General features: G+C 36.8%; 1 protein-coding gene across 1 annotated transcript; it reads left to right on the top strand.

The window, feature by feature from the left end:
* The first annotated feature begins 785 nt into the window (after positions 1–785).
* Positions 786–17,972, top strand: mapkapk5 (MAPK activated protein kinase 5). Its single transcript, XM_028458307.1, has 14 exons — positions 786–1,568; positions 4,755–4,828; positions 8,736–8,811; positions 11,446–11,543; positions 11,616–11,724; positions 11,847–11,936; positions 12,209–12,304; positions 13,472–13,552; positions 13,648–13,835; positions 14,037–14,157; positions 14,535–14,665; positions 14,774–14,889; positions 15,095–15,199; positions 16,700–17,972. Exons 1-14 carry the CDS (start codon positions 1,533–1,535, stop codon positions 16,792–16,794), a joined length of 1,416 nt encoding a protein of 471 aa, XP_028314108.1. The 5' UTR covers positions 786–1,532; the 3' UTR covers positions 16,795–17,972.
* The last annotated feature ends 1,229 nt before the right edge of the window (positions 17,973–19,201 follow it).

Here is a 19,201-nt window from a genome sequence, read left to right on the forward strand (position 1 = left end):
TTGATCAGTCTAATACAGTGGTTCTCAAACTTGTTTTGCTTAAGTACCCCCCTTTCTCTTATTTTGGAATCCAAGTACCCACTTTGTCCGAATACAACGTTTTACTCAGAATATTATTAAAAAAAAAAACAACAACAACTATATAGCATAGTGATAAAATAAATGAGTTATAACACATATTGTAAATAATCAGAATGAAACAGAATTAGCGCCTTATGAAGAGATTTATTTCTATAGTTTTTATAATTTCCACCATCTCCTGCCTGGTGTGGAACCAAGTCTGAACCCTATCAGTTCATGTTCTAATCATTTCCATCATTCCAACTGTGAATTTCTCTTGGAGATGAATAAAGTATCTATCTATCTATCTATCTATTATTATTTTTAACTAAAAATAAACATTGTAAAATATAAATAGTTTTTATGCTATTTGTTTATTTTCCACTCTCTCAGGTACCCCTTGTAGTGCCAATGGGAAACACTGATCTAATATATACAATAATGCTGACCAACCTGACTGATATGATCAGGATTGTTATGAACCCTTTAACCCTTACAGCCACAATTAAACAAGGGTCCTAATCAGGACCAATGTGTTTGTGTCCTTTGTTTGAAAGTGGTTTAAACGATACTCCAGTCCACACCATTTAAACAAACAAACAAACTTGTATTAACAAGCCTATACATTATAATAATTTGTGTTATAACACTATTAACGACACTGATTTGCTGCTACATATTTTTAAACAAAGTGGTGATTTTTAATCAGGCAATCTGCGCGGACTGCTCCTGCGTATCTCCGTGGATCTTTGACTTCATGAAGCCGTGAGATTAACCAAAAACACGGAGTCTGTCCGCGGCCAGTCCCGGACGAGCACACCCCGTTATTAACCGGCTTCCTTACCCAGACGGAGTTGTATTCTGTCAGCTCTGGGTGATAAAAAAAAAAGGGCTGCTTCTGAACGACTGTAACAGCAGCTCGGACACTAGCCTGGCACAGCTAGCTCGGCTAAACTAAAATACACCGGGGGATAACGCAGCGTGCTCTCCGTGTCACTTCATAGGCTGCCTCCGACTGGCCTTTATCTCTACCCACGGGCATTGTTGTGTAGTAATCACCGGCCGTGACATGGAGTATCCGCGGTGGTGTGACTGCTAACGCTACTCGGCTCCTCCGGTGTGTGTTTTTTGTGTGTGGAGCTGAGCTCAGTCAACCGTGGCGAACTTGTCCAAACCGGACTCTGAATCTCTTGTGATCTTGCTGGAGTTTGACCCTCTACATGGTCTCTACAGCGAACCTGAGACGACTGGAAGAGAGAGCTGGGCCCCGAGGTACTGAGCCGGGCTGGGCTGATCTGGTCGGCTGCTTGGCTTCCAGTCACCGGCTGAGGCTGACCGGTGGTCCCCATGGCCTTAGACCGCACAAGGTGGTAATATAACAAGGCTCGGACCCCCAGAGGCTCTCTGTTCTCTATAACCACTGTCTGAAATAACGGACTGACTGACGGACGGTCTGTCCAGCGCACAGCACCATGTCGGACGATAACAATGGAGACAAGTTTATTAAGGTAATCAGAGTTTTTTTTTAACCTGTGTTTTTATTTTATTTTATTTTATTATTGCCAATTACTAGACATTTCAGGTGACCCCCATTTGAATTCTATATGGGGTCCAGACCCCAAGTTGGAAAAACACTGAGCTATATATTGGAAACTACTTCTGCCAATTAATATTAAGCAAGTATTAAAAAAAACAAAAAAAACCCTAACAAATATTTTTAATATAGAAAATGAAAACAAGCGTGACAAACATTTATCTTATAAATTGCTAATGTGATTCTAACGCATTCCTCTATCAGTGGTTCTCAAACTGGGGTCTGAACCCTAGCTTTGGGGGTCTGTAAAATAACAATGATTTAAAAAAAAAAAAAAACAGCTAATTTTCATGTGCTATCATTGCAAAAGTGTGTAACTATATATGGGGACCAAAGCACCGTTAAAACAAACACTTTACATGAACAGTATGTGGATACTGGACATAATGCACTGCTGTATCAGTGAAGTGCCTCAATGGCTTTTGTTTAAAATCACAAATAAAAGCACTATTTTTCAAATAAATGTGGATAAATTGTATTTATTGCTAAATGCTAATACATTAAAAGACTAGTTGGTACTCCAGAGTTCATTTCTACTGCAAATATCAGGAATATTTAAGTTTAAACATTCAAAGAATAAATCTTCACGATAATAAAAAATAAGGGCTACAAATTGTGTTTAATTGACGTGAGGATTATGAAGGGTCTCCCCTGCTCTATATTGTCTTAACCCTGCTTATAAATGATTATTACAACAGAATTTATTGACAAACATTTTCCCAATGGCATCATTGCTGTAACTCCTTAGTTAATTATTGTATAAAACACTAATGGTGTTGATAAGTTAGCTGGCTAATTATAGACTTCCTTCGTTTTTGAAAAAACGTCTGAGTCAACTGGACTCTCATCCCTGAATCATTCATGTTGACTGTATCTGTGTGTTTTGTAATTAGTTTGTTAGTGACTGAAATGTACCTTAGCTTTATACAGAAACAACCTTAAATCACATTTTTATTTATCTATCTAGCATTATCTATTTTTTACTTGTCAGAAGATTTTAGAGGCACTCAAGTTTACTGATGTCCCCAATATTTTAACCCTGTGAACAACTGTGTCTTATTAATAGTTAAAAACCTCCAAAAGTTTGTGTTGGAAAGTTTCACTCCTGAGTTTCGAGCTCTGCTTATTAACAGCAATATTTAGAGAGGTATTCCTATCCTATGCCTCTCAGGGTGTCACTGCCTGGGCATCTGCCAGCAGTAAAATGTGATCTCCAGTGACCTCAGTACCAGCTCTGTCATTTGGGCTGGATACGGTACCTGAGAGCCAGATCTCACACCAGCTGAACTGTTAATATTCATAGGTAATTTCACCGGGGGTGGGTTATTATACTTAAATTAGGATTAGCTCATAATCTTTAGTCAACACCGTGCAAGTGTTAAAATCAACAAATTAATACATTTTCCATAGTTTTCCACAGAACAGACATAATCCAGAGGGGTTGAGTAGAGGTTTTTTTTAGAATGATAGTTATACATCAATAAACTGTTACACAGTGTACTTTTGTGTTGCAATGGTTGTATTGACAGAGGGAGCTTCTTTATTTTGAGGTTTCTCTTTGCTGTGTTTTATTTAGGCCATTTTTAAAGCTTTTACTTAAAAAAAAAAAAAAAAAATATATATATATATATTTTTACATTTACAATATTTATAAAACTACATGGTGTTGATTCACGCTTGTTTTTGTATTTGAACAGGTTAAAAGAAAGAAAATCAAATGAATAAATTATACAAAGTCCTCAGGCAAAAATGAGAGACAACTCTATAACATAGATAATCAAACCTTGTTCTGGTTCTTGTTTTTCTTTTCTTTTCCCCCCTTTCTCTGTCTTTTTTCTTTGATTTATCCTCACCTGGTTGCCACTATGAATATCATTGCTTTGTTAAAGTAATGTATTTGCTTTTGTTAAAATCTGATTGTCACTATCTGTCGATCGCAACACAATATGAATACAGCTGTAAGAATTTTAGAAAATGTAATAAGTTAGAAAATTGTGTTTGAAAGTGTACCAGTTGTCTACTTTAAAATAAAAAATACGTTCTAAAAAAAAAAAAAACAGTGCAGGATTAAGTTAATAAAACTCATCTAGTCTCCATTGTTGCTTTTCCTTTTTTTCCCCTTATTTTAATCAGTCAAAGCCAATGTTGGAAAACTAAAAAGAAAATAGTGTATCAGAAAAATGCACATTGCTCATCTCTATGAGCTCATTTTTCCATTTCTCTCTCCTATCCATTCAGAATGTGGTTTGTAAAAATGTGTTTGCAGCAGCTGTTCCATAGATGAACTCCTTTGATTGATGGACACTGTAGTGTGTTTTTGTGTCACATATTTCCCTGAAATTGTGTTTGTTTTCCCTTGTTTGAAACAGCCTTTGAATGCCCTTTGGTAACTGATTCTGATTTGCATTGGGCAAAAGTTAAGTTGTTTTGAGGTCGACCAAATCATTGAATTTTAGTGCTTTTATTTAATAATAAGTGGGTTGGATGGTTCTCTCCATGTGCTTTTAATTACAGTTTTTATTGTTTTGCAGTTTTTATTGGGTCAGTTAGCAAATTGAGGCTTTTCCTTAATAAAAATCTTATTGTACCTATAGTTTGGCTGGATTTACTTTCTGCAGTCCCATGCTGTGGGCTTGAAGTAGTCCATACACTTCTGGTCAGAGGACATTACTGAACCTGTTTGACCAGGAGAACTGTATTGAAACTGCTAGATCCACTTTGCTCTCATAACAGAGTTGTATGCTATTGCAAATTAAGCTAAGTGGATTTAAGTGCATTATTGTGTCCTTTCTCTTCCACAACAGCTCCCCAAGTGCTTCTAATAGTGTTGGACTTTTTGCCAAAGGCTTTAAAGTGGACAATCATGGTGTCTATTTTAAGTATAAGCTGTTTTACTGTGGCTAGTACACATAAGAACAAATGTAGAAGATTCCAAAACAGGAAGAGCTTTACTTTGAAAACCTTTGAGTGAATCTTCCTGTATTTCAAGTATTTATTAACCTCTAGTCATGTTTATAGTTTATGTGGCTTGGCTAAATGTATACATGTTATATAGCCTGTTTTTTTTACATAATCTGATATCTGGTTTGCTTTTAAACAGGAGTCTTCTATTCTGGAGGAGTACAACATAAACTGGACACAGAAGTTGGGAGCTGGTATCAGTGGGCCTGTTAGGTAAGTGTTTAATTATTTTATCTACTATTATTATGTTATACAATCTTATCTTATGTTTGGCAATATGGTCTTAGAGGAAAATAGTTGTTTCCCTTTTCACAAAAATAAGATTTGAACCTTTATTTACTGTGATGCTGTCAACTTGAATTCAAGGGCCTTTTCTCGTTGTTTTAGTATTCCTAATTGTTTTAAAGTGTCCCTAGCACGTTTACACATGATAATGTGTGACTCAACAAGATTGTCTGTAATTTAAAAAAAAAAATATGAATTGGATGTAAAACTACATTTCAGTTAGATCCAAACGTCATTTTGGAAAAATAAATGCCTCCAAAATCTCCTAAATGTCATTGAAGAAAGACAAAATGTTCACAGGTGTCGTATGAAGGCAGACATAGACAACTGGGGCCCTTGGTCTGATTTTGTGCGGCTTCCAACATAAATGTATAAAATGACAAAAAAATACACAAATTTATTCCCAAAAGAATCAAAATCCCTACAAAACACACAAACATAACAGAACGATAACTTGAATACACAAATTATTCTAAAAACATACAAAATTACAGAAAAATACGAGGAAAAAACTCCAAAAAGGACTACAAAATTATTAGAAAATATATAAAATGACAACAAAAATACACAAATTAACTCCAAAACATACAGAAACAAAAGAAATATACAAAAGACTACTTTAAAAATGAACAAAAATAACAAAAAAACATACAAAATGACCATAAAAACGAAGAAAAAAACAACATAAAACACATGCAAATTAAAAGAAAAACATACAAAAAGACAAACCCATTGTTTTTTCCAGTATATTAATGCTCAGATTGTCATTTTAAATTCTGACATGAATGTTGTTAATATTGCCCTTGGATCAGAAACAATCAGTTTTGTGGCCCCCACTGTGATAAAGGTTGCCCATCTCTGTGTTAAGGATTGTGTGTTTATGACCACAGCTGTCAGGTGGATGCGTACATATTTTTAGTTGGTGTTGTGTAAAATGTTACTTTTGAGTGCAAACTAAAGCATGTAGTATTGTTGGAGTTATTGGATCCATTACATATCGTCTGCCTTCGATTCCCCATTATGTTCTTTTTTTAGTACTTTTCTGTAGCACTGATTCTAGCTAAATACGTCCAGGGTTACATCAGTGTGTGTCTCACTCTGCTTTTTTGATTTCAAAGCTGTCAAAAGTGTGAATCAGAGGAGAGCAACCTGTTATTTCCTCATGTGTTCAGTTTTAGCCTGGAGTGACTCGTATACTGAGAAACTGACTCATCATCAGTGCTGCCTGTAAACACAATCCATGATTCATGCTGTGTGCGTTTCAGCTCATTCTCTCGTTCATCCAATCTTCTGTTTTTTTCCTCCAACTACTTTCTCTCTCTCTACATTTTGTCCGCCTGCCGTACATTGTCTATCATGTGTACGTCTAATGCCACACCAGGTGTCGTCATGTCCCCCGTCTGTGTGATTCATTAGGGCTGTCTCAGTGTCTCTGCAGTTAAGTGAGCTTTGGCTGAACCCCTGAACGTTTCGTGTGGCATTGCTTTAATCGTGTAATCTGAGTTCAGAGCCAACAGGTTAAAGTTTCCAAGCGTCACTGTTGGCATTTAAATTTGTTCTTCCTAGAATTTGGTTTAGACAAATATACTGTGATTCACACTTATGACAAAAAACATGAGATTATCATCTTTTTGTTTTGGCACAGAAATGTTTTGACTAGGGATGCACCGAAATGAAAGTTCTTGGCTGAAACCGAAAACCGAAACTGAAAAAAAAACCAAGGCCCAAAACGGAAACACTGAAATAAATTATAATGCAAATTATTATTCCCATTACCATTATGAGTATAAAATAGGGCTGGGCGATGTGCTATCTTTCATATCAATTGACATTGATAATTATTGATTGGGGTTTTTTTGTGGGTGTATTACCTTTCTTTTGTTTAAGGTTTACAGTTGTACTTTAAGGTTTAATTTTTTCATAAAACTATTTTCCAGGAAATTTATTTTGATCTCCTGACATGTTTCGACTGTCAACTGCCAGTCTTCTTCAGAGGCATCTGCTGATCACTTTGATGTCAACTGTTCAGAATATTTACTTCAGTAAATCTCCTGAAAAACAATCTGAATAAATGTAACCATAACATATTATTCAAAAAGGAGACAAAAGGAACCTGTTGGAATTATTACGCGGAAGTCAAGGAAACATCAAAGCAATCAGCAGACGCCTGGCAGGAGATAGTCGAAACATGTCAGGAGATCAAAGTAACTTTCCTGAAAAACAAATTTCTGAATAATTGAAACCATTCAAAAAGAACTTGGGTTTACAGTGGTAGTCGCAAAAGTGTTCGTATTCCTTGAACATTTCCAAATGTTGTCACGGTACAATCACAAAAGCAAATGCTTTCTACTGGGTTTGTTTGTTCTAGACCAACACAATGTGTTGCCTGATTGTAAAATGGTACTTTGGGATTCGACTCTACTGGCTTAGCACATCTACACACTGGACGTTGGACCCATTCTTTTTTGTACAATAGTTTCAACTCAGTCAGATTGAATGGACAATGCCTATTAACGGCAAATTTCAAGTCTTGCCAGAGATTTTCAGTCTGGACTTTGACTGGGTCGTTCTAAATTCTAACACATGGTTATGGCCTGACCTATTTTAAACCCTTCCATTGTGGCTGGAAATGCACAATGTATAAAGGCTTATCTATTGCTGCATTTTATTTATGACTAAAATATGACAAATGTTGTTTAAATGTAGATGCCATACTTTCCTAGCATTGATGATAGCGTTTAGAAACACTGGTCACCAGTATCTTAAAAGTTCTAGTGTCAATAAGAACCTGAATAACCATGCGTATGTTCCGTCATTTACACCTGATTATTATATGTATGATTGTAAAGTATGTTAGAATATAAAATATGTGGGTACATTAAACCTGTCAAAACAGCTATGAGATAAGTTGTTTATCATCATGTATCTGCATCAATCACTGATGTGTTAAAGTTTAAAAGTGACATGGGCAACTGGTGGCTCATGAGCCACATGCAGCCCTCGGCCTAATTTCATGTGGCTCGTGAATAAATGCACCAGATGACTCCAAAAATACACAAAATGACAGAAAAATATGCAAAAAACTGCTTAAGTACACAAATAGTAAATAGACAAAAGGACAACAATGATCAACAAAAGGAAAACAAAGTCACAACAAATACACAATTACTCAATAAGCACATAAAATGACTACAAACAGTAAATAACGGAGAAATATACAGACAACAAAAATACACAAAATGACTAAAATCACACAAAAAGAACAACAAACATGCAAAAATAGAGGAAAATATAAAATCTAAAATACAAAAAATCACACTCAATATAAAACACAAAACCTTTATTCTGTCCTGTATTAATTCTCAGATTGTTCATTGTTCTAAATGCAGGCAGAATGTTGATAATGTGATCCTCAGATCAGATAAAATCACATTTTTGTGGCCTTTGGTTTAAAGGATAAACTGTCACATACTAACTTTATTTCCTGACTAAAACTATATATATACAGTATATACACACCGTATATAATATAAAAGTTTGGTTTCAGAGCATTCAGCTGGAGCTCGTTTTTCTTTATCCTTTAAACAAGGGTTATGATGATAAAGCCTGGCTTTATATTTTGTACACAGACATTGTGTGACAGGAACTCAGATAAGCACACAGTGACTGGCAAACAGACAAAGATCCTAAACATCAAAATCTAAACCAATCCCTGTGAAAACTTAGAACACTATGTTTTATGTTTTCCTCACGCCTTCCCTTCTCTCCTGCTAGATGCTTTATTCCTGCTTTACGTGAGCTGTTTGTTGACCATTGTTTACTTCTTCTTCCTCAGAGTTTGTGTGAAGAAATCCACTCAGGAACGCCTCGCCCTCAAGATTCTTATTGATCGCCCCAAGGCAAGAAATGAGGTTAGAGGAAGCACTTCTAAAGATTGTTTGCAACTTCACATTCGTTGTACCTCCATTTCAGATAGATGGGATTGTTTTACATGAAAAATGTTTATTGCAACTAAAGTGGCTGATATTTACACAGCAAATGAGTTTCATACACTAGGCTGGTATTTAAACACTGTGTGGAACTATGTGTATTAATGGGGTACATGTCATGTGTTCACGAATTACTGATCAATGTTGGATTTACTGCAACAATCCAACAAGTTAGTTGCTTTAAAACAGAACCACAATTAATTGAGTATTAATTACAGTAGGTTTTGCTTTGTTTAAATCTAAGCATCTTTTTAGGAATAAAAGATTCACTGGTTCAGTTGTGCAGTATTTTTTTCTCTGGGTCATTTTGCCTATTATTGTATGGAAGTTCAGGCAATAATCGCATCAGTAAAGAGAAGAGTCTTATGGAATCTGATTTTCCGTGAAAAAAAGGAATTCACATTTTTAAATGGTTTAGATGCGGAAACATTAGACATGACACGGAAACCTCTTGCATGTATTTTGTGGGACATCATCATGAATTTATTGGTCGGTACACATTCAATCACTGTTTTTCATAGAAAATCAGTGATTGAATGTCTAAACAAGTTCTTATGAACTACGGCCGGGCCCGCAGAACGTCTCCACGCGTTGTGAAATGTTCTATTCATCCTTCCCATCCTTCATCAGCAGTAAAAACACTATTGGAGTTATTTGTGCTTTTCATGTGATTTTTTATTTCATTTTATTTTTTAGAAATAATTTAATTTCAAGTGAGGAAAGAAATAAATTGCATACATTAACAATGAGTGATCCACATGCACAAATATACAGCTATTCCATAAGGAACCTGTTCACACTAAGTTGTGAATGTTTTTATTTATTTTTATGTATAGTTTTTATTTATCGTGATTTTCATCGTTATCGTGATAATACCAGAAATTATCAGGATAATTTTTTTCGTCAATATCGCCCATCCCTAGGCCCCATTCATATATTGGTACATGTCAATGATTCAGTACCACCAACTGTCGCAATATTTGATTCACAAATAAATGAGAAAACGACTTTAATGGAAATTGCAGAAAAAAGGGGGATGGGCCCCTCGGGGCCCTAATCGAATTATAATCTACTTTGAATTACCTTTGAAACAATATATCACATGACTACGTTGCCATAAATTTGGAAATTTCCGGAAATGGGGGATGGGCCCCATTTCAAAAAAAGGGCTCAGAGCGTCTCATCATATTCATTCATAGAGCATTCATACCAAACTGTATTCCGCTCTAACGAGGAGTAGTCATTTTAAAAATGGCTTAATAAGCAGTAAATTCATTTAAACAGGGAAAGATAAGGAAACAAAGTGTAATTGGATGCAGAAATGGATAAAGCCTGGAACAGAATTTGGGAAATTTTGAAATGGAAAATCTGAGTCTGTAGAGTTTTTTTTTTTTGCCATCCTTTTACTGCCAATGTTTGGCTAAGTTGGGCCAACATGGATATATCTTCCCATTGTCGTCTCCTATTTATGCTTCCCTCCATCTTGGTCAAATTATTTATTTTTTTAATGTGAACTCAAAACATCTTACACAAAGTTAGGCTGCACAACTCTGAGCTCTCACTGATGCACACTCTGACTACACACTATTAAAAAAACACCAACAACATGCTAATCAGGCTCATTTGTTATACTCTCTAATGAGAGGCTGCCTGTCTGTCGTGCACTCTGCAATTATAGTGGGTGGTTGTGTATGTGTGTATGTGTGTGTGCACAACAGTTTGAGCTGCATTAATTTTGGCTCGGGAAAGGTAACACTTTTCTATCCGTGTTGCTAATTGCTGCTGCTTTGGCTGCCGCTGCATAATTAGATTTATTCTAATTACTTGGAAGAAATCTGAGTTGTGAGCTGCATCCTTTGTAGTTAGATTTGTACAATCTGTTGGCTTTGTTCTGTGTGTATAAATAAGTACGAGACGAGTTCACTCAAACCAACCTTTGCTTGTTTAAAAAGTATTGTCACTACAGGTTCTCCAGTACTGAAGCGTTAAATGGATTTGAAAGATTTTTACACTCGTATTGGTTTGAAATTCAGCCACAGGAAATGACTAGCTAAGCTTTGGTTACAACAAACACGAGGTAAAATGTGGTTAGTATCCTTTTTTTTTAACTGAGAATTGTTGAAATTGGAGAAAAATAGCAGTTTCATTTAGTCAATAATGTCAACAAGCACTCAAAACTATAACATCAGCAGAAAAAAATGTAAGTTATGTCTTCAGATCTTCAAATGTAGAAATAACTTTCTGTAAGCAAGCTGAGAACTCTAAAAAGCCTCTGAATTTGACATATTTGTTTCATTTGCCAAACTCTCTAGATATTCAATAATCCGTTTTTGGTGAAAAAACCTGTAAAATATGGGATATTGTGCCAATAAATGCACGTGAGGTGAGGTTTGATCTGATTTTAAATAACAGACGGGAACAAAAAAGAAATGGCTCGGATTGTTTTTTCCATGTCAATGATTTATCTATCTCAGAACGTGAATTCCATTTTTTCCTCCTGTTTTTCGCAATCATGGAAAATCAGTTTCCCAGTATTGTTTTTTCTTTTAAATGCAGGTGCGTCTTCACATGATGTGCGCCGACCACCCAAACATCGTGCAAATCCTGGAGGTTTACGCCAACAGTGTCCAGTTTCCTCATGAGTCCAGCTCCAGGTAAAGACCTCAGCGTGCGTGTGTGTTCTGATCGTGTCTTTGCCTGGTTTTCATCCATTCGCTGCTTCACAGAGCGAGACTTCTGATTGTCATGGAGATGATGGAGGGCGGGGAGCTGTTCCACAGAATCAGTCAGCACAGGCACTTTACAGAAAAGATGGCCAGTCAGGTCACTAAACAGGTCAGAGACGGAATGTTGAAAAGCAACAATAACTGTTGGTGGTAAAGCTTGTTTTGTATGTTGGTTACATTCTCCATGACTTTATCAGCCTTGAAGGATTCATGTTTAATGTCTTTCTGCAGATCAGCCAAGCTTTGGAACATTGTCACTCTCTTAATATTGCACATCGTGACCTGAAGCCGGAGAACCTGCTCTTCAAAGATAATTCTCTGGTGTGTTGCTTTTTTTTCTTTTTACCATCCAGGGATTTTTGAGCTTTCTGTGTTATAACAACAACTCTGTAATTTTATGGACTTAAAGACTTTAAAAGTTGTCTCTCTTGTTGAGACTCTGACAAGATTATTTTTGCTGTTTTTTTTTTTTTTTTGCTATAGCTCCAACATCGTCTGCGTCACTGTGGGAAAATTATTCTCCCCTTCTTACAGCAGTTTCAACATCCCTGAACTCTTGCCACCCTCATCCTCTGCTTTTATTATTTTCCCAGGATGCACCTGTGAAGTTATGTGACTTTGGATTTGCCAAAATTGATCAAGGAGACCTGATGACCCCACAGTTCACTCCTTATTACGTAGCACCTCAGGTAAACAACGGCCTTAAAGGGATCCTTCACTGATTTTACAAATGTGGCCTAAAATATTTGAATTGTACTAATTGGAATATCTATGCCTAACAAACACATTATTTTGCACAATACTAGTTTTATTGTTTTTTAAAAATGGGGCTACTTTAGTGTTTTAGAGCCTGTGTTCTGCCATTTTGAAATCCTTTAATTGATGAAGTCACATGGCCCCACTCCCTTTAAACATTCCATTGTTTTCTATTTGAGTGAAGCATTCAGCCTGCTTTTTAGATTATTTAGCAGCTTCTTAGATCAAAATGTCAACTTGTGCTGCTGTTGTTGCTCTAAATAATCAGGAAAAGTTAAAGATGTCGATGTAACCCTTTTATTTACAGAAAGAGGATAAAAACAGTTGTGACCTCAAAAAAATCTGTAAACCACAGGGGCGAGAGTTCTAACACTGAGGTTTGGTAGTAGACAATGCAGCAGAAAAGATGAGCTCTCCTAAGGGGCCTTAACTTCCTCTTAAACAGTGCTCAGCTGATGCTCTAATTACTGGAGTTATTGAGTGATCGGACTGTTGAAGGACTTCCACCCTAAAGGACTAATATTGTCAGGGTTTGTGTGTCTTCAACAGTCCGTGATTACTCGTGAACCTCAGCACTAGAGCGTCAGCCGCTCATTACGGGGAAGTTAAGACCCCTTAGAAAAGCTCTTCTTCTTTGCTACCAAACCGTAGAACTGGAACTGTCGCCCCCTGTGGTCACAGATCTTTTCATATCACAACTCTTTTTATCCTCTTTTGGTAAACAAAAGCCGGTTACATTGGAATCTGTAACTTTTCCTGGTTGTTAAGAACAACTAAAAGCAGCATAAAATTTCATTTGGACTAAAAAATCTGCTAAATCAGGCTGAATGTTTCACTACGATAGATGTTTACAGGCAGTGGGGCTGTGTGACATCATCAATCACGTGATTTCAAAATGGCGGAACACAGTCTCTTAAACTGTAAAAATGTCCCATTTTATGTGCAAAATAATGTGTTTTGTGAGGCATAGATCTTCTAATAAAAACATCTCAAAGGTTTTAGGTCATATTTGTAAAAAAAAGTGGAGAATCTCTCTACACATTAGCGTAAACGAGGAGTGATGGAGTCGTGATGGAGTCTTTTCTTTTCTTTCTGCTCAGGTACTTGAGGCTCAAAGAAGACACCAGAAAGAAAAGTCTGGCATTATACCTACCTCACCTACTCCTTACACCTACAATAAGGCAGGACTTCTACTTCTTTTTTCTAAACTAGTATTTGAGTCCACACTCACTGTGCTTGTTTCGACTCATCACTGTCTCTGGTTCTGTTTCTACAGAGCTGTGATTTGTGGTCTTTGGGCGTCATTATCTATGTGATGCTTTGTGGCTATCCTCCGTTCTACTCCAAGCACCACAGCCGCACCATCCCAAAGGACATGAGGAAGAAGATCATGACTGGAAGCTTTGACTTTCCTGAAGATGAATGGAGCCAAATCTCCGAGATGGCCAAGGACATAGTACGCAAGTAAGTTTGGTTTCCCTCAATAATTTCCCTTAATTAAAGAACGATTCAGAGATTTTGACAAGAAGTATAAGAATATTCTGGCCTGTTTTTTGCTGTCCCAGCAGAATTTTTCCATTTGCTGTTTCATCATGTAATTAAAAATAAACCCTCATCTGTTTTTAATCCTTGTTTAAAGTCTTTTCTTGTTTCTCTCTCATTCAGGCTCCTCAAAGTGAAGCCTGAGGAGAGACTGACTATTGAAGGAGTGCTGGCTCATCCATGGCTCAACTGTACAGAGGCCCTGGACAATGTCCTGCCCTCAGCCCAGATGATGATGGACAAGGTCAGTACCAGCAGTAAACTCATTATAAACATATACATATAGTTCTTTAATGTTAAAGTGGCTTTGATGATGTAATACGACAAAAACCTGAAGCACAGAGGATAAATATCTGTCGATTCTCTACCTTTGAAAGTTCTGAAAGCATAACCGATTGTATGTAACGAAGTTGTTTAACTGCTAACACAAACATTTGTTGCCTTGTTTTTTAACCACATCCAGTTAGCAATTTTTCACTGTATCTGCCCCCCTTACATTTCTTTCTTCAATCATTATTACTGTAACCCTAATGTGAATTTCCATCTTCAAACATGCACGTACTGACTGATCCAGAAAGCACAAGTGTGGGGTCAGCCCTATTGTCTGTGCTGTGCCCACAGGCTGTTGTCGCAGGTATCCAGCAGGCCCACGCTGAGCAGCTGGCAAACATGAGAATCCAGGATCTGAATGTGAGCCTGAAGCCTCTAAACTCTGTCAATAACCCAATCCTCAGGAAAAGAAAACTCCTCGGGTATTGCATTGCTTCATTTACGTCATTTAAAGTGCTATTTGTACTTTATTGTTCGTGGGTGATGAAGAAATACTGATTCAGACCTTTGCTCTTTGTTCTTCTTTTCAGTCCAAAGCCCAGTGACGGTTTCTTCATTCATGATCCAGAAAACGGAGGAGAGGACTCCAATGTAGCACTGGAGAAACTACGAGATGTCATTGCACAGTGTATTCTCCCACAAGCTGGTCAGTGTAGCCTTATTTACTGTACATGCTGCATTCCAACACACCACAGCAGACGGTTTACTGCATGGTTTTGAGAAATGTGTGAATAATTACGCTAACAAACACTGAGCAAGTTGTCTACGTCGGCTTTGATGTTTGATTCATATTATCTTTGAAAGTTGGCAGCTAGGAAAAGTGTCTCAGGAGAATGACTTTGTCTGTCCAGGCGAGAACGAGGACGAGAAGCTGAACGAGGTGATGCACGAGGCCTGGAGGTTCAACAGAGACTGTAAGCTGCTCAGAGACGGCCTGCAGGGACTCAGCTGGGACGGTCAGTACACGTTCACCTGCACTTTAAGGACACCACAATGTCTACTGTGCACATTTCAACTTTAAAAAAAATGGTAGAAATACATTTTGCAGACTGAAAATATAATGATCTGTAAGTAAAACGTGGGCATATTAAAGAAAAGTTTGCTCATTCCTGGGTGCTACATGTAGTAAAGCATTATTAGAGCCTAAAGATGTTTAACCACATCAAACTACCTGTTTTTCATCTAAAAGTTGTTTGGATTAAAAGTTGTTGACAAAACAATGGCAGATGTTATTATTTTGGCTTCTATAGAAACACGCAAATACAGCTGAGCGACGTTGGTTAAGCAGGAAAAGAAAAATGGCATTGAGCCAATCACTGTCCTCCTTGTCTGGTGGATAAATTAAGTGAAATCACGTCTTAAAGAAACCTTTCCACTTTGGCGCTGTCTTTGGATTCCTCTACAGCAGGCTGTCAAACTCATTTTAGTTCAGGGGCCAAATACGGACTGGTTTGATCTCAAGTGGGACAGAGACTTTTGGCAGAGAAAACGAGTCATTTGAACCTCAAAGCAGAACTCAGTAGCTTGCGCCTAGCGCTCCCCCTAAAGGTCCCTTTTGGTTATGTCACTGTCATAAAAACTCTGCACCCCTCCGCCGCCTGCCCCACCCCACAGCTACATGAACACCTTTGCTCTCCCAAGACGGTAGCAACCGATCACTGAAAAATCCTAATACAACAGTGACACTAACACTGGATGCGGCTCCACTGCGTTACGTCACCGCCGCGTCACCGGAGCTGATAGGTTTCCATTTTAGTCTGTGTGTTAATTTCCACCGGGTCCGCTGCGGTGCGTCTGCTCCTTCCCAGCTGCGGTAGTCCGATGCCCTCCGCCAGATATACGCAGGGCTTCTATTTCTGGCGGATACCGGAGCACGACGCATCAATCAGCATAGAGCAAATGAAGCTAAACAGGAAATTAAGCACGTACTCCGCAATAAAATATCGGGTTACTTTTCAAAATAAAACACTTCAGATTATATTTAGCGGTACGTCTTGCCACCGGGTCGGAGGTAGGAAAGTTGCAAGTGCGGTTTTCTGGCCAGAGACAGCAGGGGGAGATGAAAGACCCCCCCCCCAAAATCCCCTAACCCTGATTCATAGTTTGTCATTTTAAATTTCTCCGCCTGGCCAAATTGAATGTTCTAGAGGGTCGGATTTGGCCCCCGGGCCTTGAGTTTGACACGTGTGCTATATAGGATTCCAAATCCCAGAATGCAACGTGCAAACCTTTTCCGAAGTTCAAGTTTTATGACCATTTGACAACAACATGTTTGTTTACGGTGGAGACAAAAAACAAACTTTTGAGTGGCGGTTAAGCAGCTTTAATCCAATGAGACTGTAAAGGATTCTCAATTACCACATATGAGCTCCGTCTTTTTTAATAAATACTTGTGGATAGGGTTGCATACAGTAGAATCAATCTTGTAATCTTTGATTCTTGATCTGTTTCTGCAGGACGAACCTTCTCCGACAAAGTGGACCGCTTGAAGTTGGCAGAAATAGTCAAACAGGCGATCGAAGAAAAGACAAATCTCCAGGAGGCGCACTAGCAGTTGCTGTCTTTCTACATTTTTATGTGGTTTGTTATGATCCTTTTTAACACACATGTAAAGAGGCTTTTTTTTATGTCAACAATGCGCAAAACATTTCTTTTCTCCCGTTAATCTCACTTGCAAACTCTCTTGTTGACTATTGTAAGCGCTAAAATGTACAGCTGTAAATAGATTTCCAAAAAGGACTCGTTGGTCCAAAATAACCTTTTTAAACGGACATGTGGAAAGAACACAAATCATTTTTTTTTATTTTGCAAAAAAAGGAAGACAAAAAAAACAAGATAAAAGAATGGAAAGAAATTATTTTCCGGGTGGGATTTTTTATAAACTGCCTTTGACAGTTTTCACTTGTTTTTCCCAACATTTCAACATTTAAAAGTAATTATTTTACCCTTTCTAATGATTATTTATTTAAACAAAGAGATTTGTTTAAAGCTGACCTGTAGCTTTGATGGTGGAGTGAAAAACTGTCTCTAACGTGCTTCCAAACATTCTCTGATCCGCGGATTACAGGTGAAATGTTTTTGTTGTCTTGAAGCCTTTTTTTGACATTTTTTTTTTGGCGTTCAAGAAGCAAAAGAGGGTGTCATAAAAAGAAAAATCATGGGTTCCATTTGTTTATTTTTCTGAAATTCAGACCTAAGAGAAATAAAAACAAAATGGCTAAATATTTTGGGGGACTTGCTTAGGTTTCACACATTTCCCTCACCTTTTTGTAGATGAGCCTTCAACATCTTGAGCTGATTTTTTTTTTTTTAGAGGAAATCAAGACTAAAATCAAACCAAAATCCTCATAAAGTGATAAATCTTTTCAGTTATTTGCAAATCAAGTCGATCTGAGCCTTTAACATAAACTGTTGAGAGTTCAGACCTGCTTGGTTAATAATTTATTTTTGCTACACAGCATGAACATTTCGCAACTCGAGCAAACGAAAAAAACTAAAAACCGACAGGTATTTAATAAGCATTTTATTTAAAAATATGTAGTCAGTTCCCTCAGCGTTCTATTAAATATGCAAATAGGGCCATCATTTCTTCCCATTTTAATACGCTAAGATTTCATTTATTCAAACAACTTTTTTTTCAGGACATTTACTTTGATCTCCTGACATGTTTTGACTGTCAACTGCCAGTTCTTCAGAGGCGTCTGCTGATTGCTTTGATGTGTCCTTGACTTCCGTATAATAATTTTTATTAATTAATAAAAACTAATACATTTTGAATTAATTAAATAAAAAACAATTAAAAATTTCAAATTAAATACATAATACACATATACATTTTAAATTACATTATTTTTTTTAATACATTATAAGTTAAATAAATAAAAATTAATCATTAATTTTAAAGATTCATAAAATTGGATACATTTATACAAATGTATAAATTTTGAATAAATTCATAATTAATACATTTTAAATTAAATAAATGTATACAAATTATACATTTTAAATTTAATACATTGATACTAATTATACATTTTAAATTAATAAAAATGTATAGATTTGTATTTAAATTAATACAAATGATTGAAAACAGTTGTCTGAATAAATTAAACCTTAAATAATTCAAAAAAGACAAAAAGAACTTGCTGGAATTATTCCTGTTTTCCCAACGCTTGAATATAAACTGTGGTGAGAGTTGGTTTAAAACTCTTCCTTTGTCCTTTCAATCGTGTGAATTACAACTAATGTGCCTCTATTTGCATATTCTCATCTTCTCCTGTGAAATTTAGTCCCACACTCTGGTTATTTCAGTAATCTGCACTACTTTTGTTAAACTGTCCTTCAATGAAATCTTTCCCTGAGGCTACATTCCTGTTAAAATGAAGTTTTCCTTCTTCAATATATTACCTGCAGTCTGTATGTTTTTATAATGTGCAGTTAAACTGATGAAATCAATGTTTGACTTTTAAAGATTTTTTTCCTGATGTTATTGTTGTGAGCTAATGTTTCTCAGATCGAGTCTTCCTTCTTACGTCTGTATTTCATTTTCATGTTTTGCTGGTTAAACTGGGTCAACGTTCACTTGGAAATGGTCCCTTTAATGCTTGATGATTACGACTGTTTGTGTCTGAAAAGCCTTATTATTCTGTAGCCTGCATCTGAAGATCAAACGTGCCTTGTTTCAACGGGCAGCATCTCTCGACACGTCAGAAGGAAAGAAGGAAGGAAAGAAGGGGAATTTCCAAGTTTTACTGCTCCCAATGTTTGGAACATGTACACTTTATCTCTGCTAATAATTCAAATCAGCAAAAGGTGTATAGAATCAACCAATTATCATTCTTATCTTGATGTTTTCAAGGGTGCTATCAGGATATGCTGCCTGTGCAACTTCTTATTCCACATAATAAATATTTTAACATGGACTCAGTCTCTAAATGTCAGGAAATGCAAACTCACCA

This window comes from Gouania willdenowi, chromosome 9 (assembly GCF_900634775.1).
Source record: "Gouania willdenowi chromosome 9, fGouWil2.1, whole genome shotgun sequence".
NCBI classification, from domain to species: Eukaryota; Metazoa; Chordata; class Actinopteri; order Blenniiformes; family Gobiesocidae; genus Gouania; species Gouania willdenowi.

Coding starts and splice junctions, on each gene's coding strand:
- mapkapk5 (XM_028458307.1), top strand. CDS start 1,533: ATGTCGGACGATAACAATGGAGACAAGTTTATTAAG. Junction 12,305..13,471: donor CTTATTACGTAGCACCTCAG/GTAAACAACGGC, acceptor CTTTCTGCTCAG/GTACTTGAGGCTCAAAGAAG. Junction 13,553..13,647: donor CTCCTTACACCTACAATAAG/GCAGGACTTCTA, acceptor CTGTTTCTACAG/AGCTGTGATTTGTGGTCTTT.